At 42.7% G+C, this 22,517-nt stretch overlaps 2 protein-coding genes across 5 annotated transcripts in view; both read left to right on the plus strand.

Annotated features, from left to right (window-relative positions):
* pld1a (phospholipase D1a) overlaps positions 1–6,217 on the plus strand; it is a 37,343-nt gene extending 31,126 nt beyond the window's left edge. Inside the window, exons 21-26 of the mRNA XM_069661444.1 lie at positions 40–153; positions 320–369; positions 486–620; positions 1,067–1,220; positions 2,461–2,578; positions 3,994–6,217. Of these exons, the coding sequence (XP_069517545.1) occupies positions 40–153; positions 320–369; positions 486–620; positions 1,067–1,220; positions 2,461–2,578; positions 3,994–4,218 (796 nt within the window). The 3' untranslated portion in view covers positions 4,219–6,217. The remainder of the gene's footprint in view (positions 1–39; positions 154–319; positions 370–485; positions 621–1,066; positions 1,221–2,460; positions 2,579–3,993) is intronic.
* Positions 6,218–8,863: 2,646 nt separating this feature from the next.
* LOC138590942 (traf2 and NCK-interacting protein kinase-like) overlaps positions 8,864–22,517 on the plus strand; it is a 72,133-nt gene continuing 58,479 nt past the window's right edge. For all 4 annotated transcript variants that reach the window (XM_069661383.1, XM_069661380.1, XM_069661381.1 and 1 more), the window contains exon 1: positions 8,864–9,210. In XM_069661383.1, the coding sequence (XP_069517484.1) occupies positions 9,154–9,210 (57 nt within the window). In that variant the 5' untranslated portion in view covers positions 8,864–9,153. The remainder of the gene's footprint in view (positions 9,211–22,517) is intronic.

Consider the following 22,517-nt stretch of genomic DNA (forward strand, 5'->3'; position numbering starts at 1 on the left):
TCTCTCTGTCTCTTGTAACTGTCGTGTGTTTGCTCACAGAGAGGGTAAGAAGTACCGCGTGTATGTGGTCACCCCTCTGCTTCCTGGATTCGAGGGAGACATCACGACAGGAGGAGGGAACGCGCTCCAGGCCGTCATGCACTTCAACTACAGGTGAGCCCCACAAGTCCTGCTTGTAAGTTTAAAGAGGAAGAGAGAAGAGAAACGAGAAAGCTGATGTGAAAGTGTCGTTAGAGTTTATATTATATGTCTTTCATTTAAGTCCAGAATATTCAATATTTATATGCTTTCTGATTAGTTTAATCTCCTTCCTCTGCAGAACAATGATCAGAGGAGAGCACTCCATCATCTCGCAGCTGAAAAAGGAGAGTAAGTACGAGAATGAACTGTGATGTGTGATGCCTAATATTAAGTTAAGAGTTAAAAAAGCGCTCATTTCACCCTCTCCTCCTGTCCTCTCCACCGCCTCCTCTTCCTCTTCTTAGTGGACGATCACTGGATGAACTACATCTCCTTCGCCGGCCTGCGGACTCACGCCGAGCTGGAGGGACGTCTGGTCACGGAGCTCATCTACGTCCACAGCAAGATGCTCATCGCTGACGACAACACAGTCATCATCGGTCCGTCTCTCATCTGCTCTCTCACATTCTGTCTTTTTTTTTCACCAAACACTATTTTAGCATCGCTGCCTCGACACCATCCAAATGTGATAAATCTCAAACGCTCGCCATGTGTGCAGCTAAAAAATGGGCATATAAATACTGTTTAGATACGTGGTGGCTGCAGCGTTGCTCTGCTGCGCCCTCTGCTGGCTAATAATGTGCAGCTCAGTCTTTCAATCTGCAGTAACAAACAAATCTAATGCTGAAAACATAAGTCAAATAAATATTATTAAATTAAGTAAAATACTTAAATCCTTTAAATGTGTTTAAGGTATTTTATTTTTTTTATAAAACCCTAAAATTCACGTTATTCCCAGCATGATTAAGATGATAATGCTGCTACCAGAGAGTCTAATTAATGTAGATTTTCAGTTTCGACTCTTTGCTTTGTGTGTTTGTTTCAGGTTCGGCGAACATCAACGACAGAAGCATGCTGGGTAAACGCGACAGCGAGGTGGCCGTGATCATCGAGGACTCTGAAAAGGTTCCTTCTGTCATGGATGGACGGGAGTACGAAGCCGGACCCTATGGGCTCCAGCTCCGACTGGAATGCTTCAGGTATGTGTGTGTGTGTCTAGGGATGTGTGTGTGAATGAGAAATAGAGAGTGTTGTGTTTTTTCAATAATATTTTATTAGTTTAATTTTACATTAACCAGACAGCACAGATCTCGCCAACTTACATCCATCCATCCATTATCTAGCTTATCTTGTTCAGAGTCGTGGGGGAGCCCATCCCAGCTGTCATTGGGCGAAGGGTCCCCAGTCAATCACAGGGCTGACACATAGAGACAGACAACCTTTCGCACTCACACCCACACCTATGGGCAATTTAGAGTCACCAATTAACCTTACGAGCATGTCTTTGGACTGTGGGAGGAAGCCGGAGACCCCGGAGGGAACCCAGGCATGCACGAGGAGAACATGCAAACTCACAGAAAGGCCCAGTGACCAGTGACCTTCTAGCTGTGAGGCAACAGCGCTAACCACCGCACCACCGTGCAGCCCTTGCCAACTTACAAAATAATAATAATCAATATGGGTCAGAACAATACACATTTGGATCATATTGTGTACATTATTGTTTACATAAGTGTCATGTCGAAGGAAGACATGTAACAGTTTATGACTGTTTGTAAAGACACGGTGCAGGCGACCTTTCTGAAACAGATCGACAAGATCACTGGGAAGATAGTCCAGAAGGGGCTGCCACAAGTTAGAGAAGATGTTGTTACCTTTTAGAATAGCGCTGAGATGTTCCGTAGGAAAAACCTTCAATGTTTCTCTGTACTATCGCGTAATCGAGGGAGGTTTCTCCTGAATCCATAGGAACAGAACACATCGCTAGAAGCAGAAGTTTACACATTAAAGTCGGCTGTCCAGAGGATAAAGAGAGCTGTCCTGTAGGTGTAAGGATTCCTTTTGTGTAAAAGTGAGGAGTGCGCTGCGCCCTATGTAAAATTCTAGATTAACTCTCCCTCAGTCTATTAATATGTAGATATTTTCTTAGCAGATATGAAAGCATGTGACCACGCCTGTGCGTCAAGTTTGAGAGACTTGTGTTTAACAAGTACGGTATTATCCACAGGAGACATGACGCAGCTGTTACAGGCTTCCTTTGAATATAATTGCTTGCTGTAATTAGCTCATTTTGAAACCCTTATTCCATTCAGAAAAACAGTTACATTTTAAGAGGGCAAAATATAAGCTGTTGGCTTTTTCTGTCAGAAAACAATTCAGTCAAGTCATTTAAATGACTCTGTTTGTTGTTTCTCTTCTTCTTCTGGTCTTTCTGAACAGCACCATCCTCGGAGGCCACACTGACTCCAGCATCGACCTGTCCGACCCCATCAGCGATCGCTTCTACAAGGAGGTGTGGATGACCACGGCTGGACGCAACGCCACCATTTATGAGAAGGTACGGGAGGACGTGATGGTTCAAGTGGTGAAATGTTTAAATCAAGAGTAAATAAGATTCAGGAATGAGCGTACGAGCCAGATGGTGTTAAAACATTTTGACAGGTACAGATGAGAGAATTCAGCGTTCTCAGAGGGGTCGGGCTTTTATTCTTTTGATGATTCAATCACATACATTTACTCATGTGCCCAAACATTTAAATAGGCTATCATGCTCATGACACACCTAACAAACAAATTAGATCAATGATAAATACAACTTTGCTTTTCTTAAAGGGCCAGTGTGAAGGATTTATTGGCACTACAGCCATGTGACAACTGCTTACCTCACCCGCTCTTGTTAAGTGTGCCTCTGTGAACCAGAGCAGCTCCCTCTTGAAACATAAAGAGCTCATAAGTTAAAGTAGTAATCTCGAAGACTTCACTTTTATTGTCATTGGCGGCACCTCTGGCGATAAACGGTAACTGCGGGAGCACACACATCCCAGATATCCAGACAGTGTTGCATGTGTGACGTCCAGGTTGGCTCCGGTTGTAACTCTTGATTTTCCTCGCTGACGGTCGCTTTCCTTTTTAGACTGTTTGCCTTCATCTGAGCATCGAATTTGTTTCTTTTTCTTTGGATTTTCACTTATTGTTGAAGTTGTATCTGTAGTCGTCGATCTTTTCTTTGTTTGTTCAGCCATAGTAGATTACTGTTTACTCGCAACACTCGCAGAGAGCAGAAAAGCAGCCGCTTAGCTCCGCCTACCCTCTCTGGCAGACCAACCACTGCTGGGTGATGGAAAACGCGTCACTAACTGGGCGCCGCTTGTGATTTTTACTGCACATGCACAGGCTTTCATCAGCGGGCGATAGGCTCCATCACCATTGTGTTACCTCATTCGGCGATAGATAGTGATATTATTTAAGATTATTACTTTAAAGAAAACACAACTGTTCTTATTTTTAGGTTATGACACATGTACGAAAACATGCTTCGAGAATATTAAGTTCCATTTCTGTGGAAAGTTCCCACTGTCTTGCACACAGGAAAAATGGCCCTAGGGAGCCGTTAGAGGAAAGGCCATGTTGTCAACTAACTGGATTTATTTGTAGCATAGCACCATTTTGGGACATCTAAGAATCTTTTTTTATCAATCTAAGTTTCCTATTGTCAGACTCGGTTCAGCTTTCATCAGTCTTGATTGTGCGTCACCAGCGAGTTTGAGCTCAAACTATCACCACTGCGGTTTGTCCTCAGGGAACCTTGAATGTTTGTGCACAGATATCCTGGCAGTAAAACCCAATTGTTAATGATTTATTTCACTTACAACCATGACTGGCCTGACTGAGTCTCACCGTCCCAACAGCCATCTACAGTAAATCTGCAGTTAAAGGCAGCAGTATAAACAGTACATTTGTGTGTTTTTTTAGGTATTCCGCTGCCTTCCTTCGTCCCTGGTGAGGAACATGGCCGAGCTGGAGCAGTACCAGTCCAAACCGGGTTTGGCGCAGACCGACCTCACCCGCGCTCAGGAGGAGCTGCGCAAAATCCGCGGCTTCCTGGTCCAGTTTCCTCTGGACTTCCTGTCCGAGCAGAACCTCATGCCTTCTGTCGGAACAAAGGAGGCCATGGTGCCCACTGAGATCTGGACGTAAAGCTTTTCTTGAGCATAACTGATGGAAGAATCCGGATTGTGCTTGTAATCAAATGTGTGACATTGGATTTACACCTTAAATCCAGAGGTGAGAGGAAGTTCGACTGCTTGGCATTGACAAATCTGGCACGTCTGTTTCTACTGAAGAACACTGAACAGTAGTTTTAAAGGAAAGCACTACGTTTTTGGATGTATGAAGAACAAAAAGACTTAACACTTGACAATATTTATGACTGCTTCGTGTCAGGATGAAAAACAGGCATTTGAACTTTGGGTTTCGGGAATCAAACTCTGGACACTTTGGCCTTTGGACTGTCGGAAGAGCTCACAGGACAGCGAGGATTTCTAAGGGACCAGGGTGAGGCGGAGGCGGCGGTGAAAGTTTTGTTGAAATGATCAGGAAACACAGAGATGGTGATGCATGTGATTTACTGAGTTTGTGGTCTGTGCTCGTGAGGTGCAGTCGTGCTTTGTTTGCTGTTTTTGACTCGCAGACGAGTTGTGGAGCTGCTTTTGACAAGTTGGAAAAGTGATTATTGCAGAAGCGTATTTAGGAGCTTTCCTCTGCAGAACATGAAGAAATGTGTTTTTTTTTTTACTTTGCTCAAATCTAATAACATTGTTTCTATAATGCATGAACAAATCACAGCTCTGACAACACCCTCAGAGGACTATGTCCCGTCAGACGTGTTATGTGCCTGCAAATGATTGACGTGAGATCGGAACTGTATCAAGTTTACCTGGGAACTGTGTCAAGTTTACCTAGGTACGAAAGCAAACCAAACATTGATCTGTGGACTAAGTAGGTAATTGTCATGGACGCATGATCAAAACATAAGGTGTGTAATAGCTGTCAGTTGCCAACATCCGAGGGTTGTTGAGACAATCAGCCCACAATTCAAAGGTGTCATTTCCTCTCTGCTCAACAGATGGTGCTAGCTTCTTACAGATACTGTCTGTGTGCTGCCGTTCAGCAGAGCAGGACGGACCCGGTTAATGTTCTTGTCTCATATCGACTGAATTGACTTCTATTTTTCTGAAAGTGCACAAAAACCGTCTTTAAAAACAATGTAACAACGATATTTCCTGTGCGGCATGCAAGTGATTTCACACGAGTCTGAGTTGTTTCCAGTTTGCTGGCGGTTCCAGTTGTTTTATTGGTGGAGCTTTTTACCCGGAGCGTTTCTTTCTTTTGTAATGAACCAGCCTGCCTGTGTAAAGAGGAAATTGAGCTTTTCCATGGACTCTTATGTGACCTATGAAGCAGTTGTCATTTTGTACGTGTCGCCTGATTTGATTTAATTATCACAGAATCATGTATGATCGCCACCTCCTTTTAATGTGAAGTTAAAGAACCACTCCTGTAGAGTCGATCAGTTATTGCTATAAACACACAACATGTTGCAGCGAGTGATTGGTTAGATGTTCACGGGACGGTTATTAAACAGTAAAGGCTGACGTGAGAACTGACAAGAGGATTTCTGTTAATCCCCAAAGTAGAGCTCCTCGATTTGAATCCCTTGCATTTATTTAAAACATGTGGACACTACGTGCATTTATATGTGAACTGATAATGAAATGTTTTCTCAGTGGGACCAGAATGTTTTTTGAAGTGATAATATGTGCAAACACTATGCGCTCTGTCTCTGCAACGACAGAACATTTTATTTGTTTTTGACAATATCACCTGTAAAGTTTGCTGTATTTGTCATTGCATTATGTGTTGAATATGGATCATTTAACATTCTTGAAATATCTTTTTTTTTAATGCAGGACGTGGCTGTGTGGATGGTTGTGTAGTCTAAACCTCTGTTTATTTATCAGAACCATCATGCAGCAGTCTGTCCTGCCAACATGTGCCCCCCCTCGCCCCTTCATTTAGCTGTTTAAGCACAACGTCCTCCGTATGCACTCACGTTTCTACTCTCTGTCTGTTCATGTAACAAAATGTAACTCATAATTTAAATGGCTGATTAAAACTATCTTTGGATTATTTTTCATCCCATGTAAATCATTTCCAGTCTTTGCTGTCGTTATGACGTGCGAGAGAAGCTGAACTGCAAAAACGAACCGTTCTGACTAGGGATGCACGATATTGGATTTTTTGCGGATAGCCGATATGCCGATATTTTACAACTCATTTAGCCGATTACCGATACCGATATTTTTTTCCCGCACACCTACTTGCAGAGATCATCAACTCTCTTCTGTATTGGAATTAGCGTTCAGTATAATGGTGATACTCTTATCACATTTGTTACAACGGTCGGGGTGACGGGTCTTGAGACGGTTAATCAAGTTTGTAGTGTTGAAAGACTTTGCCTTGGCTCCTCCTCGCATCACCGAAGCTGAGCAGTCATTGCAAATAGCAGTTTTGCTATCTGTTTCGGACACTTTGAAAAACTTCCACACCACGGACACTTTGGCTTCTAACTCTCTCATGCTGCAGGTAGACACACGTGACGTCACCACGCTGCACCGCACAGGTCTTCTTTGCGCCGGGGACATTGCGCCGAGGTCGGGCATTTAAGTATGCAGCAGCCCATTATTTTATCGGTTAATTATATCGGCGGATATCGGTGTGTTGGCCGATAAGGTGCTAACTTTCTGTTCTAGTTAAACAGCTTTTTATCTCTGTTACTTGAGTATAATCGGCTCAGAATTCTTGGATATAAAAGATATGACAAAAGCCGCCCCTTTGCAAGAGCAGTGGATGCATTTGGGAAGACCCTGGACGTGTGTATGAAAGTGCACTGGTAGTAGTAAGTTTAAGCATTTAAAAATACTGTAATGCACGGCTGTGATTGTTTTGTGCTGCTTCGATGGAAGGGAAAATATGTAGTCGTTAATTTCCAGTAAATCCACTGTCAGTGCCATCGCCTGTAGAACATAACAAGGAAGTGTTCTTAGAAACAGGTTAAATTTTCCCCCATAACAAATTAAATTGACATGTGTTCTTTGTTGGATTACACTTCATGCGAACTCGTAAAAAACAGGTTTAATTGGGTTAGGGTTAGGCTTTTATATGCAGCACTTCTTTGGAAAGGCACAGTGAGCATGAAAGGATTATGTGACAATTTAAAGGATGATTCAGAGGAGGAATTCCACAGAACAGGACCTACACCTGCAACACTGCGTCACTCTTTGGAAAGAACAGGAATGAAGCAAAGCACTGTGTTGTTCCAGGTGCCAAAACAAACTCTGCACAGATTATGTAAGATTACTTTCACTTGGCATTGTTGATGGATGATTGCTTTCTTTACCAGGTGCCTGTTATTCAACTGCACTCGAATTTCTCAAGAATGAAAAAATTACAAGGAAATCAAAGCCAGTGAACTGACAAGTAAATAGTAACACGACAAAACAGATGTTTCGGTTCACAGGAGAGATGTCTTATGACTGTCGAGACCACCTAAAAAAGCCAAATTGTTTTTTTTTAGAAATACAGGATATTTATAGGAGCAAATGAGGATCAACTGTTGACCTAAATTGCACATCAAAACGTTAATCCCAAAACCAAGTTGTCAACCAAGACGCAAAACACGAAGAAAAACAAGCTACAACAACACGGGCAAAACCATCCAGGTGTAGTTGCAGTAGGAGTGCAATTCAGAATCAGGTGTACAAACAAGTTCCTAAAAGTCGGCAAATATTGTTTCTAAAAAGTACTTTAAGTGTCAGAACAGAAATACTCATGACGCAGCATGATGTGTCCAGTTTATTAAATAATTAAGGGCTGGTAGTTTTATCTTAAGTACACTGGACCTCATGTGTAAAATGGTCACCTGTCTGAGCAGAACTTTGTGGGTAAGTATTTCCTTTCTTCTCTGCAGGGGTCACAGATAATATAGTCTAAGTGGTTAAACAATGATTGAAAGTAGGCCTACATAGGCCCAATGTATAGAGTCCTAAGGGAGTGAATGTTACCCACTAGGCTATATATTGTTACACATATATGATAATGTATCATACAGTAGTAATCAATGTATATTATATTAGTATGAATCTGAAAAGTAACCATAACTGTTCAACTGTAACAGAATCTAATGTTGTTCAGGATGGACCTCACAAAATAATATGCATTCCAGTACAACTTCCCTGAAATAGCTTTTATTTTGACAGGTTGATTAAGATCTTGTTTCCGCCTAAAATCGTTATTTTTTTTAATCTCATGATGTGTACTTGTAATGATCATTAGGATATTGTGATGTGTTTTTGTCCAGTGCTTTGACTTTTAATTTATTTGTTAATATAAATCAGATTTTTTAATTGTTTTTTCTATTTTTATTATTTTTTTCCTTTAGAATTTCAAAATAAAACTTGAACAAAAAAGTATTTTTCCGAGAAAAATTCACGATAGCGGTCAAAATACGTTTCTGAAGATATTTTCATGTCTTTTATTAAAACAGCACTCAGTGTGACATCACACACATTCATGTTTTAATAAAACATTGCACATTTTACAGGAGGTAGGATGTCATGAGGAGAGAGAAAAAAGGAGAAAAGTTTGGGAGTCCCTTCTGCCTCACCAAACCCCGCCCAGTAACAGGCGTGGTTTGCAGGCTGTAAGCACTTCTCTCCCCCTCCCTCCCTTCCTCCCTCAGTATATTCACTGTCTGTCACAGCAGCAGCAGCAGTAGCAGCAACACGATCACCTTCCTCTGTAGCCTACCGTCTCCATCTGCAGACATGGACCTGGATCTACTGATGCACGCGCCGCACTTGCACAACGTCCTCCGCGTGTTTCAGCTCTAGCTGTGCGCTCCCGGCACGAGGCACCGAGCAGAAGGAAGGAAGGAGACTGTTTTTATTTAGTCGCTCGCTGAGACATCACTTTGAAGGAGAGACATAAGAGACACTGAGAGAGAGGACCACACAGTCGTGACAGCAGAGGCCGTTTCAGGATATCGAGCTTTTTTTGTGTGTGCCCTCCATCATGGCGAGTGACTCCCCGGCTCGGAGTCTGGACGAAATCGACCTGTCCGCTTTGAGGGTAAGAGGATATGACATTTTTGTTTTGTGTTGCAGCTTAATTCAAAAGAAGCCGGCCAGTGCGCGTTGTGCGCGTGCGAGCCTTTCTCCTTCCCCCCTGCACCTGACAGCGCTCCCTGAATAGCAAACCGGCAGGAGAGAGGAGGAGGCGAGAGGCGGATGTGTGGGAGACAATGTGTCAAATTATAGATGAAATAATATTTTTAGACATTAACTAATATGACAGCTGCCTCGTGCATCTTATAGCCTTATCTACATCAGGAAGGTTGACGGTGTGAGTGTGTTTGTGCTGAGTGGAGGTCGTAGCTGAGATTCTGCTGACCTGGATACAGGGGTTTGTGTATCTTTTTGTCACTGGGGCAGACTGTTATAGGCCTTGAATCAGACAGCAGTGGAATTTCTCCCTCTCACACACACACAGAGAGAGAGAGAGAGAGAGAGAGAGACACACACACTGCAGGTTCTCATGTGTGTTTGAGACAGAAGTCAAAACATATTCCTTGATTTCAGGACAACATGTGTGTTCCTCAATATTCCAGCTTCTTTTTTGGTTAACTAGTTCCCCTCTTTTGCTGTGTTTGGAGTCATTTATTCCTCCATGTGTGTTTGAGTGTGTGTGTGTGTGAGAGAGAAAGAGAGTGCCGACCTACCTGTAGTCACCTCACCCTCCTCTCCATCAAAGCAGAAGCTCTGCATGCTGCAATAGCCACTTTCTTTTGTTCATCCTGTGTGTTGCTGCAAACCACAACACACTCAGACAGACACACACACACACACACACTGACACCGTCCTGCGCTTGTGTTTATGCGTGGATACCCATGTTTTTGCTCCGCTGGGCATGCTGTGTGTGTGTGTGTGTGTAATACTGAGTGTGTGTGTGTGTGTGGGTATCAGCTGCACACAAGTAAGGGATGCTGCACATGAGGAAAAAAAAGAGACCTGTTTGCTGCCATGAGAAAGGGAACCACATCACACACGCTCATAGACAAACACACACAATGCAGTTGTTGTCTGCCTGCCTGCTTTTACCTGCTTCCTCGCCTGCTTGATTGTGCCCTTTATTCCGTCCGTCTCTTTGCTTGTCTCTGTGTTTCTGCTCATTCGTCATTCCTCCTTTTTTTTTTTTGTCAATCCATTTGTAACGCCTGCTTTTCCCCGCATCTTGTTTGTCTGACTGACTGAATGCACCTCCCTGTCTATCTGCCAGCCGCTCTGTCTCTTAGCATTATCTCCCTCTCTGCCCACCACCTTTTTTTTTTGTGCCCTGGCTGCTGCATGAAGACTGATGCTCACAGAGGAGGTGAATGAAACGTCGACAATAAATAACGCTGCCTGTGAGGTTTACACCTACACTAATGTGTTTACGCCGGGGCAGATTGTAAAGGAGAACGCGACAGAAGAAGAGAACGAGGGGAGACGTAGAGGAATGAGGAAGAGGAGGGAAGTGTCTGTGCATTGGGAGTCAGGCCATGCATGTCCTGTTCCTTCTGAGGCGTGATGTCAAGCGCTCGTCTCTCACTGTGACTCAGAGGCCGCTGCAAGGACACACGCACACACATGCACTCATGGTTGTTTTAACATGCATGGTCATGTTTCTGAAGGTATGTAGGAGTAGTCTAATCAATAGCGAACATGTGACACTGCTTACTCGTTTCTTTTAATCATGCAGTGTGCACAGTCATAGCTTTGGCCTTTGTAGTGAGCTTGCTCTCATGAAATCTTCCTATAAAAATATTTTATAAACTCGGGTCAGACTTGTTTCAAAGCTTTGCTCCGTGGACGCCATTTTTTCTATTTGTAGCGGAGATGCCAAAGATATTTCCGTTTGACGTGATTGTGCAGCCCTAAAAAAACAAAGTCTCAATCTTTTCCAGAGCGTGACCATCGCGCAGCTTCAGTCGAGAGTTAGAAGAAGCCGAAACAGAACACAACAGACTTGCCTTGTTGCGTTTTTTACTTGATCACTTGCACACAGACACGTACACTCACACACACACACACACACACACACAAGTGATAAGTGTACAGTCAACCACTGGACTGGCTAGACAGGAAGTAGGTCAGCTGGCTCTGGTGAGGTGGAGGGGTGGGGAGATTATAATACTGACCCGGGTGGTGTTGATGGGGGATTGTGTTATTGTGTCTGTGTGTGTGTGTTTATGGGGGGGTCAGGGGGCAGAGCTTGCTCTTGCGCTCAGCCTGTCTTAGGCACACTGACCCTTGCACACACACACACACTGATAGAATGAGACAGACAGTCCTGGGTGGGAAGTAGAGATGAGAGAGAGAAGTGGCTTTTCATGTTTGCTGTCTCTGCACTTTCCTCTTTCTCTCTCTCTGTTTTCTCTTTTCTCTTTTCTAATGCCTCATTGGCTCTCTGCGACATCCGCCGGTGTCGCACATCGACCCCCGGCAGCACCTGTGCGGGTGCCGCATGTTTCACTCGACTGAGAAAGGCCACAGTCGCAGAGGTGTCACCGCTTGTTTCCCGTCTTTGCCGTGACTCACAATGATATGAAAACACCAGACGCTGAGGTTTTTATACAGACAGTGGTTTTTATTTATGCAAAGTGAAACTCACACATGCACACAGGCAGGTCAGAGGCGTCAGAAGCACGAGTTCATCCAGTCAGCTGACGAGAGCAACAGATGGGAAACCAGCAGGAAGTGTAGCCCGGGCACCACACACACACACGCGCGCGCACACACACACACATACAGGCACGGGCTGCCAATAGACAAATGCAGGGTGTTGCTGTGCAGGGACTCAGGTGTGAGATCTGAGATGAAAGAGGGAGCAGGTGAGGATGGAGGGATAGTGACACGGTCAGAGAAGAAAGGGAGAAAGACGCAGAGAGAGGGAGAGTGACGGATTCTCAGAGAGGGGATTTAGGGGCACAATGAGAGACAGAGAAGAAGAAGAAAGCGACAGAAAAGGCTCAGAGGTGGAGATGTGACCAGTGACTAAAGTAGTCCAAAGCAAAGACCCCTCTCCAGATCACCCTCCTCCCTCCTCTCTCCATCCCCGTTGCCCAGTAAGGCCGCATTCCTCGGCCCCTCACCACGGACGCCATAGTAACGGGGCCACAGCAGTGCCCAAGGCTTACACAGAGCTTATTCATGAATAGTCTATATACTGTATGGCAGTCTGTCGCTGAGAAATGCCCCTCTCCCTCCCACCCTCCTCTCCACTCCGCCTGCCTGCTTCTAGTTGACCTATTTTCTCCCCCCCAAGTCACTGATGGAGCTGCATCCAGTCTTTAAATCTCTGTTACACTTATACAAGCTCTTAGTTAGCTCCGTGTATGTAAAAACATGAGGTTGCTGCTTATTTGAATCAGCCAAATACATCAATATTATCAGCTGATTTAGGAAAATAGCTGAGTTTCATTTTAGTTCCTCTTTTTTTAGTGCAAACTAGTAATTAAGTGAGTTTCAGAACATTCAGAGGTTTTTAATCATTGTTTGGAGTTCCCCTGCTTTGCCAAGTGCATTGTCTTTATGTAGTGGATTTGTCTTTAAGCGTTGTATAGATTCGACCAGCAGCACATGCCAGTTCCAGTAAAGTTGAGTTGTCCTTGATTTTCAAGTTTGGGACAGGTTTACAATATAATATGATACACCATACAAAAACACGATACGATACGATATACGATGTGATGTACAGTATCTGATGCAATACAATACATGATACACGAGAAGGTATATAATACTATATACGCTACATGAGAAGGTATACCATACAATAAACGATACACGAGACGATATACGATACAATATACGATACACAAGAAGGTATACGAGACAATATACGATACATGAGAAGTTATCCGATACAATATAAGATACACGAGAAGGTATATGATAGACGAGAAGGTACACGATATAATATACGATACATGATACAATATACGATACACAAGAAAGTATAGGATACAATATACAATATACGATACACAAGAAGGTACGCGAAACGATATACGATACGATATACGATACAATATACGACACACTATATACAATACATGATACAATATACGGTACACGAGAAGGTACCATTCGATTCAATATGATACAATTTGATACAGTAAATACAGTTCAACATGATACGGAACAATAGATTTCAACACAGTACAATACAGTTCTACACAGTACGATACGATACAATTTCCTTGGAAAAGGAAGTGATTTGGTTTAATATTCCAGCAACAACATCCAGTTGTAGTCAGTGAAAGCACAGCTTCGAGTAAGTAAGGAAATGAAATTCATGTAAAAAGACATCACAGTGTCTCTGATTTCCAAAGGATTCCTTAGAAGTGTTTAGAGCATAAACAGCATGGCAGGCAGCAAGACGATACCATAGCATGAGAAATAAACAGACTCTGTGATCTTGTAGATTCTAACCTCATACATAATGACTTATCTTTCAGCATGCTTTAAAGAGGCTACATCAAAACATTTCTATAAACACGACCCTGCTCTCTAACTTTCCTCTCATATTGTAATGCATAAAGAGTACACACACGCTTGATCTGTGCTTGAAGGAATCATGTGCATGTAAACAAGTCCATAGTAGGAGCTGAATCCTTCTGCTGTGTCTAAATCACGTGCTGCAGAGCGGGACTCAGGAGAACGGCAGGAAAGATGGATTGAAATGACAGAGGGAGGCAGGGATTGAGAAGAAAAGATGAGTGATGAGGGGGACGGAGGGATGGACGGAGAGATGACAGGAAAAGATGCGAGACGACGGAGTTGGCAGAGATGGATGGAGTAGAAAGAGGCGAGGAGGGGATGGATTCATTAGCATCGCAGAACAAACTCCTCTGCGTGTATCGTCTTGGTTGGGGCTGTAAATCTGTGATTAACAGTTGACTCCTGTTAATGTACTGTACATGTCTGGGTGAGACGTACTGGGAATTAGGCTACCACAGCACCTCCTTGTAAAAGCAAGCAGTGGTGAGCCGTGTTGTTAAGTGTAAGTGGTTTTACAAGAGGCAGACCTGGCCCCAGCATGACTCCTATCATCCTCTTAGGGTCTTTAATTCAATCCACCTCACTCTTGTGTAATTCACTTTCTAAAGACACTAACTGCACTCACCTGGCTGCTCTCTGGTGCACAGAAACATGTACTTTAAATTCACATTAGACCTGGAGCAGACTCATTTAACTGCACCAAGACATTTCATGCAGTGCTAAACCAACCATCACTCTCTAAAAAATATGCAGAATCAACACTTCATAGATTTTTGTGGCTACCTTGGGGCAGCGGAACTGGCTTTAAAGTTGCCTATTAACATCTCCAGCAGACACAGAGCAGCATTAGCATTCATTAGGAGTCTTGTTTTTAGCCACCTGAGGAATCCAAGTCCAATATTTATATACTCTCCCTTTAGCTCTGTTTTGCTGCCAAATAAAAGGCTCCATATTTTTACTAGCTAGTTGCTAAGTTTGTCTGTTTGGTGCTGGGCAGTTTATCGTACAGTCTGTTTGTCAGAACGTTTTGCCAAAAACTGCTATTAGCTTTAAGCTAGGTTTATTAAAGCACTGTTACAATTTATTAGCACAGTGAAGTTGTGGGCTGTCGAACCAAAAGATTAGCTAAAAGAAGCTACAAAGTTAGCGACCCCTTTCACATTACATGTTGTAACTTGAGTAACTGTTACAAAACTATTAATTAGCACATTTGTAATTGAAGTTATCTTAACTTTCTAGCACAAACTCTGTAGAAAACCCCAGCTATCTCTTATTTAAGTATGCTAATGCTAATTTAGGTCTGAATCATTCATTCATTAGGAGTCTTGTTTTTAGGCACCTGACGAATCCAAGTCCAATATTTATATACTCTCCCTTTGGCTGTTATGCAGCCCACTAAACGGCTCCATATTTTTACTAGCTAGTTGCTAAGTTTGTCTGTTTGGTGCTGGGCAGTTTATTGTTGTTTATAGTTATTGTTTATCGTCTGTTTGTCAGAGCTTTTTGCCAAAAAACACTATTAGCTTTAAGCTAGGTTTATTAAAGCACTGTTACAGTTTAGTAGCTCAAACCAAAACAACTAGCCAAAAGACGCCACAAAGCTAATAACAGTTAGCAACCCCTTTCATTCATTCATTGTTGATATAAAACTATTGATTAGTGCTGTTTCAATTGAAGTTAACTTAACTTTCTAGCACAAACTCTAACCTCAGCTATGTCTTGTAGCACATGAAGAACACCACATGGAGATGTTTACAAGGTTAAACACTTGATTCTTACTGGAGGGGGGTCTTTAACACAAAAGTTAGAAGACTAGTGTTGAAAGGATTCATCACTTAGTGCATCAACAGAAGATTGACCTCATTTTGGGTCACCATTTAAGATATTTATAGCCAAAAAAGTCCCCAGCATATGATGGATTTATCCTCTCAAATGTGAGGATTTGCTACATTTAAATGTAAATTTAATCTTTAGTTTGTGTCTGTCGGTGAAGCATGAATTTGAAGAATATAATATATATATTATTTTATGCAGATCTACAATGGTGTTTTGATTACTTCCCACGAACACTAAGAACAAACAGTTTGTTCTTGTATTAGTGAAGTTTGCTTTGATATTGCATCTTATTTTTTTCCTCTGTGTGAAAACAATCTCACAGATTAGATTTTCGAGCATCTGCGCTGATTTATTTCTGTTTTAGTGGAAGTCTGATATTGAATTCTTGCTCTGTTGGTGTTTTTAGCTCAGGAAATCTGTTCACACAGACTCTTTTTCTATCCATCCCATATTTTATGTTCTTCTAATCCACATGTCGCAGTCTGATATTGTTAGAGTGTGTCTGTGTGACAGATGAAGATAGAAATGTTTGGTCTTGAACTAATAAGAGATAAAATAAGAGATGCCAAATACATTTCATGTTTCTTACAGTGATTAAATTTCCTTTGATCTGCAGGTTAGAACCGGCTCGCAACTACCCCATGATTTCCTCTTACAATTGTCTGTGTAGACCTTTCAGACCTACCTGATCTAAAACATAAAAGTGATTGAAGTGAAAATCCATTCACTGGTTAACACATGTGGTTTTGTTTTTCAGCTATTGTGTGTTTGTCCTTCAGTTAAAGCCCTTAATTCTGAATAGTTCTCTGCACGTGTAACGGTGTTGATCCGTTTTCTTGGAATGAAATGAAGTTCTTACAAGTTGTGTTTCAGCCAGGAACAACAAAACAACAGTGGGAAAAAAGTTGGATAGGAAAGTCTCAAGAGCTCTTTAGAAAGTAATAGCGACTGCTCGGCTATCGCGAATAGAAAGTCACTTCTGTATTGTCGTTTCAAGGAGGTTCAAGGCACGTCTTTGTCTTGAGTCGTTGTTTATGTTACGTACACGGTCAGGAAAACGCTTTTACTCTCTTGAATGTAAAGCGTAAATGGGTCAAATTGACCCCCAACGCAGCAACAGGATTAGAGAAGGAGCTCCGTGCTGATAAGCATTATAGCCATTGTTGTAAGCGCCGATCATGAGATGAGTCACACTTCCGATTATGTAGTTGTGCAGAGTATTGTGGAAATTCTGACCTAAAAATCTTATGTATGCACTGTGGTGAAAAAATCATCCTCCATTCGAATGTGGTTTTGCTGACGGATGGATTTTAATGGGAGTCACTTGTTTTGGTTTGAGGGCGAAGGTTAGAACGGTGGCTGGCTTTAGGTTAGGTAAGAGTTAAGGTCAGGAATGTAGTGAAGAGGATTAAGGTTAGCTGGAGGAATGAAAGAATGAATGCAGTCAGTGAAAGTCCTCACACATGTTGTAAAGTGGCTTTCACAAGAACTGAAGCCCTGCACTCTAAAACCCATTATTTCTAATGGCCTGTGCTGCTCATGGACCAGTATCCCCTGTTCAAAGGAAAGAGTGGGTCCAGTGCTGCATACATCTCAGTGGCCTTGTGCCCAAAGTTAATCCCACTTCATCCTACTTTTGCACAAAAACATTCCACGTCAAGGAGAAATGGTGACGGGAAAAATCAGAGGCAGAATGATTAAGACCAAAACAGAAGCTTTATCTGTGGATGTACAAGGCTGTCTGTTAAAACTCTCATCTTGTTGTTTTTGAATGTCACGCTGTTCGTGTTGCACTGAATGCTAGCGAGATAACATTGGCGCTCTCCTTCTGACTTTTAGATAAGCGACGAGTGAGGTGAGGCGAGTTGTGTCCTATCTTGACGACACTTATGATTAACATTTCAGTGTTTTTGTTGTGTGTGAAAGACTTTAACTTTCTATAGAGATGTTCTCATAGAAAATGAAGGAAGTCATACTACTTTGTGGGAAAAAACGGGAAGTTGTCAGATGTCTGGTCTGCAGTAAGAAAACCAAAACTGAAGCCTAGGAAGGTGACTTCAGCAGGAGTAAGCTAGAAGTATCTCACCCTTAACATGCAAAAGCCAATTCTCCAAAGAGCTTTGGGAAGAGGAGCACTGGGCGTTTGTGTCATCGCTAACTGCTAAACTTCTTGTGCAATAGGCATGCTAGCTTTAGCTAATGGAAGACTATAACTTGATTAATTGGTTACCAGACTAGGATCCCTTCAGCTATCATCTAACGGGGATACAGCCAATTCTTAAGGGCTTCCGCTGTAGCAAGCGGGAATTCGGATAAGTGATGAAGGATATCTGAGCGAGACGGTTCCTAGTTTGAACCCCGGTTCAGACGAAGTGGGCCTTTCTGTGTGGAGTTTGCATATTGTCCCTGTGCATGCGTGGGTTCGCTCCGGGTGCTCCAGCTTCCTCCCACAGTCTAAAGACATGTTTGTTAGGCACGTTAGTGACTCTAAATTGCCTGGAGGTGTGAGTGTGAAAGATTGTCAGGATCTATGCCCCCCCAATAAGTCTATGGCCTTTTTTACACTGCCAGTTCAATGTGGGATTATTACGCCTCTGTTACGTTCCGTCCTCTATGTAGACCGTACAGAGGCAGATTTGCGGGGCGAAGTCGTTCCGCCTCTGAGCCGACATCGGAGGTAGTAACAGAGGCGGAGCTGGCAGGGAGGAACAGCGGCATGTGTGTGTATTTGAGGCACGTGCTGTTTGTTTAAACCTTACGCACGTTTTGCTTCCGCGTTTTCCCAGTGTAAAAACACACATTGGGGCAGCCGGCGTTGCTCAGTCCATTGTAAAATGGCAAAGACTGCATGATGGCGGAGCTTCGTTACGGCGTTGAGGCGGTACCGCAGTGTAAAAAGGGCTCATGTCTGACAATAGCCGGTGGGTTTTAAGATTGCATTATGGCCTATTGGCCCCGCCTCTTTTTCTCTCTGATTTCCTGTTTACAGCCAAAGCATGCTGACTCACGATTGGGCAATTCTACTCAGACTTCAAACGGAAACCAGTTGCTTCCAACACCAAATATCTTGTCTATCACCTATGACAACAAATATAACAAAAACTTAATCTTCTCTTTAAAGAAGAAAGTCATCAAGGTTAAACAAAACCTTTAAACGTGATGTTTGAGAGAACTAATGGGTTTCTGTGTGTTTGAAATGGTTGAACCTCATCCCTTCTTCTCTCAGCACTTTTTAGTTGTTTTGCAAGCTATATTTAATGTGCTACTATTATTCAGCAGCTTCATGCAGACACACACACAAATACACCATGATTCATCTGCCACCAGTGAGGTCATGTGGCAGTCATGTGACGCTGGCAAACGCTCAAAAGGAACACAAAATGAGAAAAGAGGAAGGGGGCAAAATTGCTCCAGTCATCAGGAACTATAAACCACAGACACACAGGCGTGCACACACACACACACACACACACTCAGATGCACTAACAAAGCCGGGCACACGCTGAGAGCTCATTCTGCAAGTGGCCTATAAAATATGAATGATATCGTGCTATATTTTTATCAGCGGGCCCGAGGACATGTATGAACTGGAGCAGCAAAAACGCTCAGTTTCTCCAGCCGCAGCACTCGTTCTGTGTGTTGTGCATGGAGAAGACTGCACTGCACATGCATGCAAACATCATGTATCTTCCAGTTATTTAGAGTCCTTTATGCATTTACACTTACATCATGTGCCTATGCATGCATATGCATGGATTTTAATATTATCTGCATGTTTCTATTGAGTAAAACAGCTACAGAAAGAAAGTGCATCCTTAGACGTGTCTGGGGAGTTGCTGTCAGAACTTTGCATGCAGCTCGGAGAGTTAATTCACACAGCTGCCAAACACAAACACGCAGCCGGAGAGCGCAAAAGGAAGTGTGGGGAGGAAAAATGTACCTGCATAAGCTGAAGGCCTGATAGCGAGGCCAACAGACACACACTGCCTGCAGATTGTTGCTGTCTGCACTCCTAAAACAGGCTTGCAGCCTCTCTCTCTCCGACTTTCTGTTTCACACATGCACGCGTTTATTTAGGCACACTTTTCATTTTGAGCCCACTCACACTCGTCAGAACATTTGAACAGTGGCTCTTGTGTAGGAGTGTGCTTTTGGCACAGTGTGCGAGTGTGTGTGCGGTTGGTTATGCTGGTTATGAGAGTGTGAGAGAGCGAGACAGCGGGAGGATGTACTTGAGACGGAGTGTGAGAGAATGAGTTTGTCTGCGTTTTGCTTGTGTGTGTGTGTGTATTTATGTGAATGTGTGTCGGCTTCACAACAGAGAAAAGAAGGGGGGGAAAAACGACAGGAAAAGGAAGGAGAGAGCAAGAAAAGCACAAGGGCCTGTCTTCAGAAAGCGCTGACAGGTTGACAGGTCTGCTGAGACCGGCAGAACAAACATATAGAGAGAGAGAGAGAGGGAGAAAGAGAGGGAGAGAGGGAAAGAAGAAACAGAATACAAAATCTTAAACTGTACACATACAGACACCTTGAGCATGCACACAATATCAAACTGCTTTCTGTCCTTTTGGCAATAGTCCAGTCATTTCCTCCTTTTATGTACCATCACATCGCTACTAGATCTGCGTGTTAAGCCAGCAAAGTTAGCTGAAAGTTCACGCCAAAGATTCACAGACACTGACAGACGGCGTGAAAAAAACCTGCAGGAAGTGAGAAAGAGAAAGCAACAAAGACGACAGGCCGCAAAACGGAAGACGGCAATGAGAGGTGACGTGAGGTAAGAGAGAGAGAGGGGTGCAAAGAGAAGTGCATGTGAGGCTTTTCACACCGGATATGTAAGGGTGCTTCATAGAGCAGAGGTTTTGCATGTGATGAGTGGTTATTGTGTAATATCACTGCTTCTCAGGTGTAAACAGTTCATTTAGTGAATCAGCAACGAAACACGCCTCTAGCTTTGCCCCCAGTGGAAGATCTCATTTTAATACACCTCTCTGGCTCAGCACTACGTGATGTTAAAGAGGCATTTTCTGAAAGGAAAGGGATGGAAATTACCAAAAAAAATACTCTGATTATAATTATATTTTTAGCTGACACAGTAGAATTGACTTAAAATTCAAGGTTATCCACATTGTGAGCAGTTTGAGTGACACTTACACAAGTGGAGCCACGTCACTTGACATAAACTTAGACTTGATTGCGTTATTAGATCATTTACAGTCAGTTTCATGACTAAATAAGGGGCAAAGACTAATTTTGACATCTCAAAAAGCAGAAATAATAAGGTACAGACCTGAAGACAGTTAGTACTGACACAATAAATGATGGTATGTAACGCTTTTAAAGCCTTTTAACATCAAGAAGAGTGCATACGAAGCAAAGAAACGCAACTAAAGTTGGTTAAAAGGCCTCTGTGTTTCTAGGACACTGCTGGAATGAGAAGAGCGCTGTGGAAAGAGAGACTTGCTCTGGACTCTGTCAGCAGTGAAGGAGAGAAAGAGAGAATGTGTAGATAAAAGGGTGAGAGAGACATAGATGGACTCCGTGGTTGGAGAACAGAGGCTGGTGGAGCAGAGAGAGTGTGAAAGAGAGGGAGAAGGAAGGAGAGGGTGAATACCAGCTATTGTTGGAATGCCGTAGCAACACGCGGTGCAGAGGAAGGGGGAGGTGTGTGTGTGTGTGTGCGCAGGGGTCAGTGGGTTTTATGCTCTGTTCAAGTTGTTCATAGTGGGAGATGCGTCGACTTCTCTGTTGGCAACGTAAAGCAACTGTGGGCTTAAATTATTAGCTTGTCTGGACACAAGCCTTAAAACAGTCCAGTCCTGCATTTCAGACCCGTGTATCAACACCCAGAGAGGTGAATCAGAAGAACTAAACATAAGCACTGCTTAGTTTACAGGTTCAACTCACCCAAATGTAAACAATACAGGTGTCCCATGCTGTAATATAGAAATAAAAGGCTAAGAGTCGATGCTACCGGCACTTAAATGCTAACATTAGCATGCTGTCATCAAGTGCTAACATGCTTGGCATGTACATTTTTCATTGTTCACTGAAAACGCTGTCTGAATTCTCTCATTGACATTTTTAGTGCTTTAAAATGTATAGTGACAATAATTATAGTCTATATAGTTGACTAAAATAATCCCACAATGCATTGTGAAAACAAGTGTTCTGCTAACAGACACTAAGCAAGCGCTGAATCGTGTGTGCTGAAAGAAAAAGACAACAATGACTTGAAAAATGACTCAAACAGTGTCCAAAAGTGTTTTATCAAATACAGGTGAGCTGACTAAGTAGTTAAAACATAGAACCTTCTGGAACGTATGTAGGGAGTAGTTAATGTGTGAATGATTCTGCAATGTTGTGTTAGCATGCTAGGATCGCAAATTAGCACTGAACATTAAGTACAGCTGAGGCTCACGGAAATGTCCAAAAGTAGAGATGTTTAGATGCCCCTTTATCCTTCCCAATTCTGATACATAGAATTGAGTGTCGCTGTAATACTTCTAACCTTTGTATGGGTGTGATATGAGTGCTATTATTGTTGTACGACATGCTGTAGTACTCTGAAGGAATACTAACTAAGCTAGCCTAACGTTAGCCGCAGCTCATGCTTTCAACTCCTGCCTGCTGAAGACCATTGAAGAGCATTAAACTAGCGTGAAACTTATTATTAAAGTCATACTTATTATTTTATGTATTTACTTGATTTTATTATTTTCACTTTTAATAAAATAATACAGTCTTTTAATGTGGGAAAACACTGATAGCGGATGTTATGCTAGCTTTGGCTAACATTACACTCTCCTCTAGCAGTGCACTGTTGTTGTTTGTTATTGCTGCTCAATAACCTGAAACTAGTTCCTCTTTGCTGGTTTTAAGCAGAAGTTGCTTGTGGCAGCCCTGATATATCATTACTGTGTGGGCTACTGTTTTGGAGAAGTGGAAATATGTCCCTTTTTTAGCGGCTTATATATTATATTTTAAGATCGGTGAAT

Source organism: Semicossyphus pulcher, unplaced genomic scaffold (assembly GCF_022749685.1).
Source record: "Semicossyphus pulcher isolate SPU_LCO1_2020_fin unplaced genomic scaffold, fSemPul1.0.p SCAF_14, whole genome shotgun sequence".
Taxonomy (NCBI): domain Eukaryota; kingdom Metazoa; phylum Chordata; class Actinopteri; order Labriformes; family Labridae; genus Semicossyphus; species Semicossyphus pulcher.